Here is a 12,972-nt window from a genome sequence, read left to right as displayed (position 1 = left end):
CTGATCTTTCAGCAGAAACTCTGCAAGCCAGAAGGGAGTGGCAGGACATATTGAAAGTGATGAAGGAGAAAAACCTGCAACCAAGATTACTCTACCCAGCAAGGATCTCATTCAGATTTGATGGAGAAATTAAAACCTTTACAGACAAGCAAAAGCTGAGAGAGTTCAGCACCACCAAACCAGCTCTACAACAACTGCTAAAGGAACTTCTCTAGGCAAAAAACACAAGAGAAGGACAAGACCTCCAATAACGAACCCAAAACAATTAAGAAAATGGGAATAGGAACATACATATTGATAATTACCTTAAATGTAAATGGACTAAATGCTCCCACCAAAAGACACAGATTGGCTGAATGGATACAAAAACAAGATGCATATATTTGCTGTCTACAAGAGACCCACTTCAGACCTAGAGACACATACAGACTGAAAGTAAGGGGATGGAAAAAGGTATTTCATGCAAATGGAAACCAAAAGAAAGCTGCAGTAGCAATTCTCAATCAGACAAAATAGACTTTAAAATAAAGACTATTAGAAGAGACAAAGAAGGACACTACATAATGATCAAGGGATCGATCCAAGAAGAAGATATAACAATTGTAAATATTTATGCACCCAACATAGGAGCACCTCAATACATAAGGCAAATACTAACAGCCATAAAAGGGGAAATCGACAGTAACACATTCATAGTAGGGGACTTTAACACCCCACTTTCACCAATGGACAGATCATCCAAAATGAAAATAAATAAGGAAACACAAGCTTTAAATGATACGTTAAACGAGATGGACTTAATTGATATTTATAGGACATTCCATCCAAAAACAACAGAATACACATTTTTCTCAAGTGCTCATGGAACATTCTCCAGGATAGATCATACCTTGGGTCACAAATCAAGCCTTGGTAAATTTAAGAAAACTGAAATTGTATCAAGTATCTTTTCCGACCACAACGCTATGAGACTAGATATCAATTACAGGAAAAGATCTGTAAAAAATACAAACACATGGAGGCTAAACAATACACTACTTAATAACGAAGTGATCACTGAAGAAATCAAAGAGGAAATACAAAAAAACCCTAGAAACAAATGACAATGGAGACACGACGACTCAAAATCTATGGGATGGAGCAAAAGCAGTTCTAAGAGGGAAGTTTATAGCAAAACAATCCTACCTTAAGAAACAGGAAACATCTCGAATAAACAACCTAACCTTGCACCTAAAGCAATTAGAGAAAGAAGAACCAAAAAACCCCCAAAATTAGCAGAAGGAAAGAAATCATAAAGATCAGATCAGAAATAAATGAAAAAGAAATGAAGGAAACGATAGCAAAGATCAATAAAACTAAAAGCTGGTTCTTTGAGAAGATAAAATTGATAAACCATTAGCCAGACTCATCAAGAAAAAAAGGGAGAAGACTGAAATCAATAGAATTAGAAATGAAAAAGGAGAAGTAACAACTGACACAGCAGAAATACAAAAGATCATGAGAGATTACTACAAGCAACTCTATGCCAATAAAATGGACAACCTGGAAGAAATGGACAAATTCTTAGAAAGGCACAACCTGCCAAGACTGAATCAGGAAGAAATAGAAAATATGAACAGACCAATCACAAGTAATGAAATTGAAACTGTGATTAAAAATCTTCCAACAAACAAAAGCCCAGGACCAGATGGATTCATAGGCGAATTCTATCAAACATTTAGAGAAGAGCTAACACCTATCCTTCTCAAACTCTTCTAGCAAGGGAGGAACACTCCCCAACTCATTCTACGAGGCGACCATCACCATGATACCAAAACCAGACAAGGATGTCACAAAGAAAGAAAACTACAGGCCAATATCACTGATGAACAAAGATGCAAAAATCCTCAACAAAATACTAGCAAACAGAATCCAACAGCACATTAAACGGATCATACACCATGATCAAGTGGGGTTTATTCCAGGAATGCAAGGATTCTTCAATATACGCAAATCAATCAACGTGATACACCATATTAACAAATTGAAGGAGAAAAACCATATGATCATCTCAATTGATGCAGAGAAAGCTTTTGACAAAATTCAACACCCATTTATGATAAAAACCCTCCAGAAAGTAGGCATAGAGGGAACTTTCCTTAACATAATAAAGGCCATATATGACAAACCCACAGCCAACATCGTCCTCAATGGTGAAAAACTGAAAGCATTTCCACTAAGATCAGGAACAAGACAAGGTTGCCCACTCTCACCACTCTTATTCAACATAGTTTTGGAAGTTTTAGCCACAGCAATCAGAGAAGAAAAGGAAATAAAAGGAATCCAAATCAGAAAAGAAGAAGTAAAGCTGTCACTATTTGCAGATGACATGATACTATACATAGAGAATCCTAAAGATGCTACCAGAAAACTACTAGAGCTAATCAATGAATTTGTTAAAGTAGCAGGATACAAAATTAATGCACAGAAATCTCTTGCATTCCTATACACTAAGGATGAAAAATCTGAAAGTGAAATCAAGAAAACACTCCCATTTACCACTGCAACAAAAAGAATAAAATATCTAGGAATAAACCTACCTAAGGAGACGAAAGACCTGTATGCAGAAAAGTATAAGACACTGATGAAAGAAATTAAAGATGATACAAATAGATGGAGAGATATACCATGTTCTTGGATTGGAAGAATCAACATTGTGAAAATGACTCTACTACCCAAAGCAATCTACAGATTCAATGCAAACTATCAAACTACCAATGGCATTTTTCACAGAACTAGAACAAAAAATTTCACAATTTGTATGGAAACACAAAAGACCCCGAATAGCCAAAGCAATCTTGAGAACGATAAGCGGAGCTGGAGGAATCAGGCTTCCTGACTTCAGAATATACTACAAAGCTACAGTAATCAAGACAGTATGGTACTGACACAAAAACAGAAAGATAGATCAATGGAACAGGATAGAAAGCCCAGAGATAAACCCACGCACATATGGTCACCTTATCTTTGATAAAGGAGGCAGGAATGTACAGTGGAGAAAGGACAGCCTCTTCAATAACTGGTGCTGGGAAAACTGGACAGCTACATATAAAAGTATGAGATTAGATCACTTCCTAACACCATGCACAAAAATAAACTCAAAATGGATTAAAGACCTAAATGTAACGCCAGAAACTATCAAACTCTTAGAGGAAAACATAGGCAGGACACTCTATGACATAAATCACAGCTAGGTCCTTTTTGACCCACCTCCTAGAGAAATGGAAATAAAAACAATAAAAAACAAATGGGACCTAATGAAACTTAAAAGCTTTTGCACAGCAAAGGAAACCATAAACAAGACCAAAAGACAACCCTCAGAATGGGAGAAAATATTTGCAAATGAAGCAACTGACAAAGGATTAATCTCCCAAATTTATAAGCAGCTCATGCAGCTTAATAACAAAAAAACAAACAACCCAATCCCAAACTGGGCAGAAGACCTAAACAGACATTTCTCCCAAGAAGATACGCAAACTGCCAACAAACACATGAAAGAATGCTCAACATCACTAATCATTAGAGAAATGCAAATCAAAACTACAATGAGATACCATCTCACACCAGTCAGAATGGCCATCATTAAAAAATCTAGAAACAATAAATGCTGGATAGGGTGTGGAGAAAAGGGAACCCTCTTACACTGTTGGTGGGAATGTAAATTGATACAGCCACTGTGGAGAACAGTATGGAGGTTCCTTAAAAAACTACAAATAGAACTACCATATGACCCAGCAATCCCACTACTAGGCATATACCCTGAGAAAACCATAATTCAAAAAGAATCATGTACCAAAATGTTCATTGCAGCTCTATTTACAATAGCCCGGAGATGGAAACAACCTAAGTGTCCATCATTGGATGAATGGATAAAGAAGATGTGGGACATATATACAATGGAATATTACTCAGCCATAAAAAGAAACGAAATTGAGCTATTTGTAATGAAGTGGATAGACCTAGAGTCTGTCATACAGAGTGAAGTAAGTCAGAAAGAGAGAGACAAATACCGTATGCTAACACATATATATGGAATTTAAGAAAAAAAATGTCATGAACCTAGGGGTGAAACAGGAATAAAGACACAGACTTACTAGAGAATGGACTTGAGGATATGGGGAGGGGGAAGGGTAAACTGTGACAAAGCGAGAGAGAGGCAGGGACATATATACACTACCAAACGTAAGGTAGATAGCTAGTGGGAAGCAGCCGCATAGCACAGGGAGATCAGCTCGGTGCTTTGTGACCGCCTGGAGGGGTGGGATAGGGAGGGTGGGAGGGAGGGAGACGCAAGCGGAAAGATATGGGAACATATGTATATATATATATAACTGATTCATTTTGTTGTGAAGCTGAAACTAACATACCATTGTAAAGCAATTATACTCCAATAAAGATGTTAAAATGAAAAAAAGAAAAATACTGCAGCCAACTGCAAACTTCAATATCAGAAAAAATTAATAAAAGCACAGCCAACTTAAAAAAAAAAAGATAACCGACTTAAGGGGGGGTGGGGGAGGGATGGATTGGGAGTTTGAGATTAGCAGATGCAAACTATTATATAGAGAATGGATAAACAACAAGGTCCTACTGTATAGCACAGGGAACTATACTCAATATCTTGTGATAAACTATAATGGAAAAGAATATGAAAAAGAATGTATGTATATATATTATAACTGAATCAATTTGTTACACAGTAGAAATTGACACAATATTGTAAGTCAACTATACTTCAATAAAACAAATTTTAAAAAATAAAATTTTAAAATAAGAAGAAAAAAAAAAAGCGAGAACATAAATGAAATAGAGTAATGCTAGTGCTTGAGTAGTCTCTTTAGTGTTGGGGTGAGGTAGGGTCCAGAAAAAAGAAGTCTTCAGATACAAGATCTCTTGTCCAGTCTGCCTTGGTAATTTGGAATTTAAACTTCTGCCATGAAGGTATCATTATCCTTAACTTGAAAACCACTGACCTACACTGCCCCAGCCATCTCACATTGGTTACTGTACTCTGTCAAGCTTCACACACAATGGTCCTCCATCCCCTCTAGTTCCATCCCAGAAGATGCTGAAACTCCTGCTTCAGGTCGGAACAGGTCAATATCCGCATTGTTCTTAGAAGAGTCATCTGCTAGAAGGATTTTTATTTAAGCCATATTTTGGAATCTGGGATGTATTTTTTTCCCCAGTAGTGTCTGTTACCAAATAGCACCTTGTTCTGCTGTCATCTTCCTGATAATAAACTCTTCCTGATAATAAATTTAGTCTACTGGCAGATACCATAAGCTTGTCATGACAAAAGTGACAAACAATGCCAATAGGACACAATCTGAAAGAATAATGAAAAAAGAACCCTTGAAATTCCAGACAGATGAACTAGTTGGTTAAATGAGCATATTTTGGTTCCAAGTCCCAGAGTAAATCCTATAGCACTCTGGGTAAAAATGCTAGAAGGCAGAAAGAGCATCAGAATTACCTGGATCATATCCAATATTAGATTCATCCTCTGGATTCCCAAGGGATAGATGACATGATATGTGCCTTCACCTAATATTACTAGGATAAGGCGCAACTCAACAGTCTGATTTGATATAGCACCAAGAAAGTGGTAAATCCAACTCTCAAGTCCGAGTTCACACATGTTGGCAGGTCACAAACTAGGGAATGGTCTGCTCTGGGGAACCACTGGCTTTTTGGATGTAGATTCATAATTTTCTCTTATCACAAATGCAGCCAACAACATGAAGTCAACACAACTGATTCACACAACCCAAGCTACTGAAAAGAAGCAGCTTCCAGGAATCAACAGTAGTGGTGTGGTTGACCTTTATCTCATGGCTGAATAGATCTACTTGGCGGGAGCCCCAGAGAGTCCTTACACTTACCTATAAATTCATCTACCTGAAAAGGTGAGGCTAGGGAGGAGCCAGAACTATAAAGCTTCTCCTCACCCGGACAGGTCAAGACCACTAGAAGGGATAACAAAGTCTCCCATCAAACCCACACAGGGAATTATTTTTAGTAGTTCCATAGTGAATAACTGGAATTGCACTTCAGAAGAATGTCACACAGTCAGATATCTTCTGTTCAAGGTAGATGAGGACTGAAATGAGGAATAGAAAAAAGATAAGGAAATAGGGGTAGGATTCAAGCTCAAGAGGGAGGTTTTCCTTAATTCCAACTATGGTCCATTTCACCCTGGACATACATGGCCCTTTACCTTGCAGTGTTCTGGCTAAGATCAACTTTATCTCTATTTGGGTTAGTTCATGGAAGCCCCTAGCGCTACAGAAAAAGCAGGCTGTAGTTTTAATATGTGATTTTTTGTTTAAGAAAATGATTCTCAGAAGCCACATGGCTCTTTACATTTCCTGTTATTCTTCTCTGGGAGACAGAAGTGCTTTCTTCTCCCCACTTTTGAAGGAGGATGCAGCATTGTGTCTTTCTTCAAAGACTTTACCAACTAACATGTTATTTAGTTCTTAGGGATCTACCCTAAAAAAAGTGCCAGGCCTTCAGCCACTAAATGCCATTAAGGAACAGTCTGCCTAAATAAAAGTATGTCATTATCTATCCTCTTTCCAGGACTTTAAACTACAAATCTCCAAAAACCATAGAGTAGTTAATTTGTCCTACTTAACCTAATTATATGTATATTTTAAAAGCTTAATAAACAGTCACACAGAGTCTCACAGAACAGGACTGGTCTTCCTCTTTGACTCAGACTTTTGAGGCACTTCCCAGGCAGCTCAAGACTTCGTTACTGACTCCCAGAGCCTGCTGAAGTAGATCCAAAGAGCTGGGCTGGAGCTGTAAATTTTTGTCACCATATTTCTATGAACTTTATCCCTCTTGTTTATTCAGGATATCACCAATATCCAGGGAGTCAAAGAGCCGGGAAAGAAGGGCAGGGTGGTGGCAAGTTATTGGCTCAATCCGGAGGTCCTTGGTGAGGCCACATTTAACAGGAAGCAGAACCCAGAGCATCAATCAGAAAAGCGCCTTTATCACAGCCTGCTGGCTGACCTTGTGGTGAGATGGTGGTGCCCTTCTCGAGATAGTCAGAACATTCCTCGCTACCACAATGCACTCGCCCACAGGAGAGTCTCAGCTATAGTAAAGGACACTGATCTACCCCATGGGAGAAAATGGACAAAATGTACCCCACGGAAAATTTAAAAATCCCTCTCAGCAAGTACTGTCACAGCAAATAGTCACTTTTCAAATAAGTCATTCAGTTAGGTAGCCATTATTATGGCTTTTTTTCCCTCCCAGGAAACCCCAAGTCTCCTACTAGTGAAAGGAATCAGAGGCTCCTAGAATTTTCCTAGGTATCAATTGCCTACCAATATAAAAAAACTCAAATCAAAGTTCAACCTCATTCTGAAGGGTTTGTTGTCAGTCATGTCATGAAGGTTTAAGTGGAAACAGGGAAGAAATTCAATAAAATATTTATGCTCTCTTACCATTAGCATCTTGGACTCCAGTAAGTGCTCCGACAGCTGCTGCGGTTTCCCCAGACAGGACTATCTGTCCCCCCCCTTGCAAGGTGGCCTCAGCCAGGGTGGCGACAGCATGGGCGGCAGCTTCGCTGTGGGTATAGAAAGAGGAGGGGGGAATGTATGAGTTGAATAAAGGTATAGCACTGCAGCAAGACAAACCAAACTTTCAACCTTTCCTAGGATCTCTCCACTGACTCCATGTTTGTGAGCCTACCAGCACGTAAGGCTATTGACAGAATCAGAGCAATTTTTAAATGATAATAATAAATAGCTAGAGAAATCCCAAGTCTTTCACGTTTATACAGCTAATGTGAGATTTTCTTTAAACCTAGGAAATGGGTGTTTAAGGACAGAAGGCACGCATTCCCAGTCCCTTCTTTATCAAGATCAATTGAGTGCCTGTAAGCCATAGGGGAAGCTCTGATCCATATTCAAAAGCCATTTTGGTTGTCAATCACAATGTTTTCTTTTTCTCTTTTCTCTTTACGGTAACACAAGGCAGACCACCTGAAACTGCCTTTTTGTTTGTTTTTATTTCTTTTTTGTGGTACGCGGGCCTCTCACCGTTGTGGCCTCTCCCGTCGCGGCTCCGGACGTGCAGGCCCAGTGGCCATGGCTCACGGGCCTAGCCGCTCCGCGGCATGTGGGATCTTCCCGGACCGGGGCACGAACCCGTGTCCCCTGCATCGGCAGGCAGACTCTCAACCACTGCGCCACCAGGGAAGCCCTGAAACTGCCTTTTTATAGCTAAGGATGGATGATAATGTGAGGAGTCAGCAACCTGGACTTGCTATTCAATTAATATTAAATAATAATTCTAGTCAATACTCTGCAATAACCTATATGGGAAAAGAATCTGAAAAAGAATAGGTATGTGTATATGTATTAATCACTTTGCTGTATACCTGAAACTAACACAACATTGTAAATCAACTATACTCCAATATAAAATAAAAAATTTTTAAAAGATACATAAAAATATATCAAATAATAGCAATTTGGTTTACATCCATGATTCCAAATACAAAGTAATGGCTGACTAATATCTTGCAAAGTTCAGCCCTTCCTTTTGCTTCATGTACACATAGGCAGAACTAAATTCACACTTAAAAGTTTAAATTATCACTATAAGACCAAAATCCTTGACTCTACAAACATAATGAAATAATAAACCTCCCTTCACTGCAAACCAAACACTCTGCAGAACAGAAAGATAGTAGCCATCTATTTATAGTAAACACTATTCTAGCAGTTTGTATCCCATTTTTCTTTTCCTTATTGTATGCTTTTACTATATGCATAAATACCCACTTTTATTGATTCGATGATGATACAAACTATAAAATGTATTACTGTTTCATGTGCCAGCAAAAAAAGAAAAGTTCCTGGGCATTCCCTGGTGGTCCAGTGGTTAGGACTCCATATTTTCACTGCCAGGGCCCGGGTTCGCTCACTGGTCAGGGAACTAAGATCCCCAAGTCCCACAGCACAGACAAAAAAAAAGTTCCTGACAATTGTAATCGTAAGATTATAGTTTACCATCCAAACTTCAGAGATGTTAAAATGTGGAAGAAAAGAAAAAAAGAACCCACCAGATAAATTCATCACCTCTCCTGGGAAAGTACCAGGTACCACTCTGCACAGTTACTGAGGGAATATCAAAAGTGGGCATGGAGAAAAGGAGGTGGCGTCATTTAGTTTATCAGAGGTGGACAAAGTCCTGGGTTTGACATCGAATAAGCCAGTTGATTCAGCTTTGTTCTGAAGCTGCAGACTTTGCCACAACTATGGCAGTCATCTCGCAAAAACAAGCTGTAGGGGAGGATGGGGCGGGGGGCAGCTGTAGACCGTTTAGGGCAAACATGTCACGACTGTGGGCAAAGCAATGTGTACTAAACTTAACAGCGTCACTTTCATCTAAGAGAGTCAGCAAACAAGTAAAGCAACTGACATAATCATTCTTCTGGGGAAGACTTCTTGGTCACTATAAGGATGTTAGGAAGCAGTTTAAGAAGTCCAATGGACAGAAAAGTCTCAATAAATAGAGAATTCTCCCCTTCTTGCTAACTTGCCTTGCTTTTTAAATTGTTATGTGTGTGTTTAAAAAGTTATTTTTCTCTGATAATAAGATGCATGTAGAAACTTGTAAAAATTCATTAAGTATAAAAGAAAATTTTTAAATATCATGCAGAGATAAGAGCTATTTTCCTTCTAATCTTTTTTTTTTTTTTTGCGGTATATGGGCCTCTCACTGTTGTGGCCTCTCCCGTTGCAGAGCACTGGACACGCAGGCCCAGTGGCCATGGCTCACAGGCCCAGCCGCTCCGCGGCATGTGGGATCTACCTGGACCAGGGCACGAACCCGTGTCCCCTGCATCGGCAGGCGGACTCTCAACCACTGCGCCACCAGGGAAGCCCCCTCCTTCTAATCTTAAACACAACTTTAAACAGATAATCAGGATCATACTGTACACACAGTTTTATAGCCTGCTTTTCTTACCTAACTTGGCATTTCCCCATATAAATATTCTTTGACATTTATTCAAAATAATAAGTTAAATGTAAAACTGCTGATTCCCCCCACCCCCTTTTCTAGTTGTTCAGCTGTGGTAACTTTTAATTTCCAGGCTTCCTTTAACTTAGTTCAAGATCATGATTACATATTTCAAATTTATTTACTTCCTTTATAAAAAATTTGGGGACGGAATTGAGGTTGAGCAAAAAGCTGAACAGAATCATAGAGTTTCCACGCAGCCCCTTTAAAAGCTAAGATCAATCTCTGTGCTAAAACGTACGTCCGATGTGATACCCACAGCCAGTCATTCCATAGTATCTGTAACATGAATTCAGAGCCAAAGTGGACCCTGGATCTGGAATTACTACTAAGGCTATTCTTTACCTTTTACAAGGTAGATTTTAATTTTAGGATGCTTTATAATTATTTGAGATAGTAAAATGAATGATTATTTAGTGCCTAGACCCTTAACTTTTAATATTTTTCTGAGAAACTTGTGTCAAATAATATTACCAGCCAATTCTGCAGTGTTCAGCTATCACGGATTAACGATAAAAATATTTAACACTCTGACCTGAGACTTCATGGAAAGCCAAAAAGGATATTCTTTGGAAAATGCTTCAGCTGTGTGGTATTTTGAAAAAGAAAGCTGGTATATGAGAACTGTTTATATGGAAATAGGAGCTGTGTTTACAGGGTACCTCAGCAACTGCTCATTTCCCCACTGTTTTTATCACAATCTACAATAATCTTATTTCTATGACCATCAAAGGTGACGTCCTGCCACTCTTGGACACATGCTTGCAGGGTGAAATTTCACAGGCTATGAGGGGGAGAGCAGCCACCCAAGACCTGACCCGGAAGAGTCCCTGTATCCAGTCATACCCATTTTATAATGTCTGAAGCTCTAAATATTTGAAGTCATTTTTCTTTAGTGCCTTTCTAAAATATGTTATGCTGGAAGAAAAGCTGTGAAGCAGCAACAACTAAAGCAATCTGGGATGCCAGGGATGAGGGGTCCGACAGGGATGACGGGTCCACAGGTCGGTGAGGTTAGTTACTGCATGCCCTGTTCAGGGGCCAGGGGCAAAGCAGCAATGGATGGATCTTTTACATGGTGCAAAAGACAATGGTGATGCCTGTGGTCAGCAGACTATCATTCCCAAGTCTATTCTAACCATTAGACTTCATGGAAAGTGATCAAACTGTACTGCGAGAAAAAGGTTACCTTCACTTAAAAGGTGAGTAGGGATCAAAATGTCTCTAAGCTACCACTTAGCAATTTTTCAACAAAAGTCATTTCCAAACCAGTTACAAATGAGAAGTTTCTAACAAGCCCCCCCCCACCTTTTTTTCTGTCAACGTTTTATCTGCAAGTGTCCCACCTTCACCTATAGGAAAAAGAGGCAGTTGCATAGTCCCTGTCCTCTATTTCCAGAGAGGATTTCTGATCTAGGTTGTCCATCCCATGTTACTGGACAAATAAATACAAGTTCATATATTAAAGCCATGTTTTATTTTAGTAAGATCTCTAATTTTAAGTCAATATTTTCATTTTAAAAAATGGTAAGAGTTGGGCTTCCCTGGTGGCGCAGTGGTTAAGAGTCCGCCTGCCGATGCAGGGGACACGGGTTCGTGCCCCGGTCCGGGAGGATCCCACATGCAGCGGAGCGTCTGGGCCTGTGAGCCATGGCCGCTGAGCCTGCGCGTCTGGAGCCTGTGCTCCGCAACAGGAGAGGCCACAACAGTGAGAGGCCCGCGTACCGCAAAAAAAAAAAAAAAAAAAAAAACAAAAAAAAGTAAGAGTAAGTTTTTCTTTAAAAATATGATTCACTTCTTTTCTTTAAGCAAAGTCTCTTCACAGCAAAAGAACAGCAACTCTAACTTTCTTGAGCATTTGTTTCCCCATAGCACTGAGTCACAGCACTACACACAGTAGACACTCAGTAAAAACTGTCTTCCTGTCAACAACATCACATAAATTTCTACCAGAGCAAATGTAGATTCAGTCTACCAGTATTTATCATGTATCTGTCTCTATGTGCAAGGACTGTACTGGCTTTGCAGGACTTGTGTAAGAGGGAATGTAAGTCTAGGACAACTTAACCAACGACCTGAAACTTCCAATTAATCACTGTATTGCAACAAGCAAATGATGATTTCATTTCCTGTCTGGTTGTTCAGGGTGAACAGGTCTGAGGTGTGACGCTCTGCTTTTCATTTGTTCACTTTGATTCTCTCTCCATCTCCTTCCTAAAAGTGTTAATTTATTCTGTATTTTGAAAATAATTAAAATTAACTAGCTTCTAGATTTTTAAATGACAATTTCTCCATACCCCTTTTGGGTATGGAGGGTGGGCTACAGGTTGTCTGAGCCCGGGGCCCTCATTCTAACTTGCTATACAAAATTCTTTTAACAGCATGGTTGAAAAAAAGGTCTGTCTTGCACCTGTCCTGATCCCCTTTCCCCTCAACAGTTGAGAGAACCCCTCTGCCTTCTTGTTCTCCAGCTGCCATTCCATGTAGCCTGCCTCTCTCTCTCTGCTCTGCACCCACATCTGCTGTTTACAGTGCAGCAGAGGTGCAGGTGATTGTTAGAGAACCATGCTTGTTCCATCTGCACCTGAAAAAGAGAGGCTGGAAGGGAGCAGCTCTAGGAAATCGTTTTGTTACCACAGGAACAAAGTACCACGCAGTGTACTTTTCACTAAGACGACTTCCAGCAACGAATTCTTTGGAGAGGCTGGGAATGGGTCTCATCCCATAGAGAAGCAAACACAAAGGGCTTGTGTCTTAAGTCCAATCCTCCTGACGTTAGACAGTGGGTTACCGCTCCTGGAATTAGAAGCCCATGATGTTCCCCTAGTAGCCTGCTATAGTCTAGTCTTCACTGCCAGGCTTGGTTTCTTCACCCTC

At 39.7% G+C, this 12,972-nt stretch overlaps 1 protein-coding gene across 10 annotated transcripts in view; it reads right to left on the bottom strand.

Annotated features, from left to right (window-relative positions):
* The window catches only part of NRF1 (nuclear respiratory factor 1), a 136,171-nt gene that overhangs the window by 27,187 nt on the left and 96,012 nt on the right, over positions 1-12,972 (bottom strand). For all 10 annotated transcript variants that reach the window (XM_079932660.1, XM_079932659.1, XM_079932666.1 and 7 more), the window contains one exon: positions 7,506-7,630. In XM_079932660.1, coding sequence (XP_079788786.1) covers positions 7,506-7,630 — 125 coding nt within the window. The remainder of the gene's footprint in view (positions 1-7,505; positions 7,631-12,972) is intronic.

The sequence above is a fragment of the Stenella coeruleoalba genome (genome assembly GCF_951394435.1).
Source record: "Stenella coeruleoalba genome assembly, chromosome: 9".
Classification (NCBI taxonomy): domain Eukaryota; kingdom Metazoa; phylum Chordata; class Mammalia; order Artiodactyla; family Delphinidae; genus Stenella; species Stenella coeruleoalba.
The sequence above is the reverse complement of the archived record's forward strand: the minus strand, read 5'-3'. Positions and strand labels throughout refer to the sequence as shown.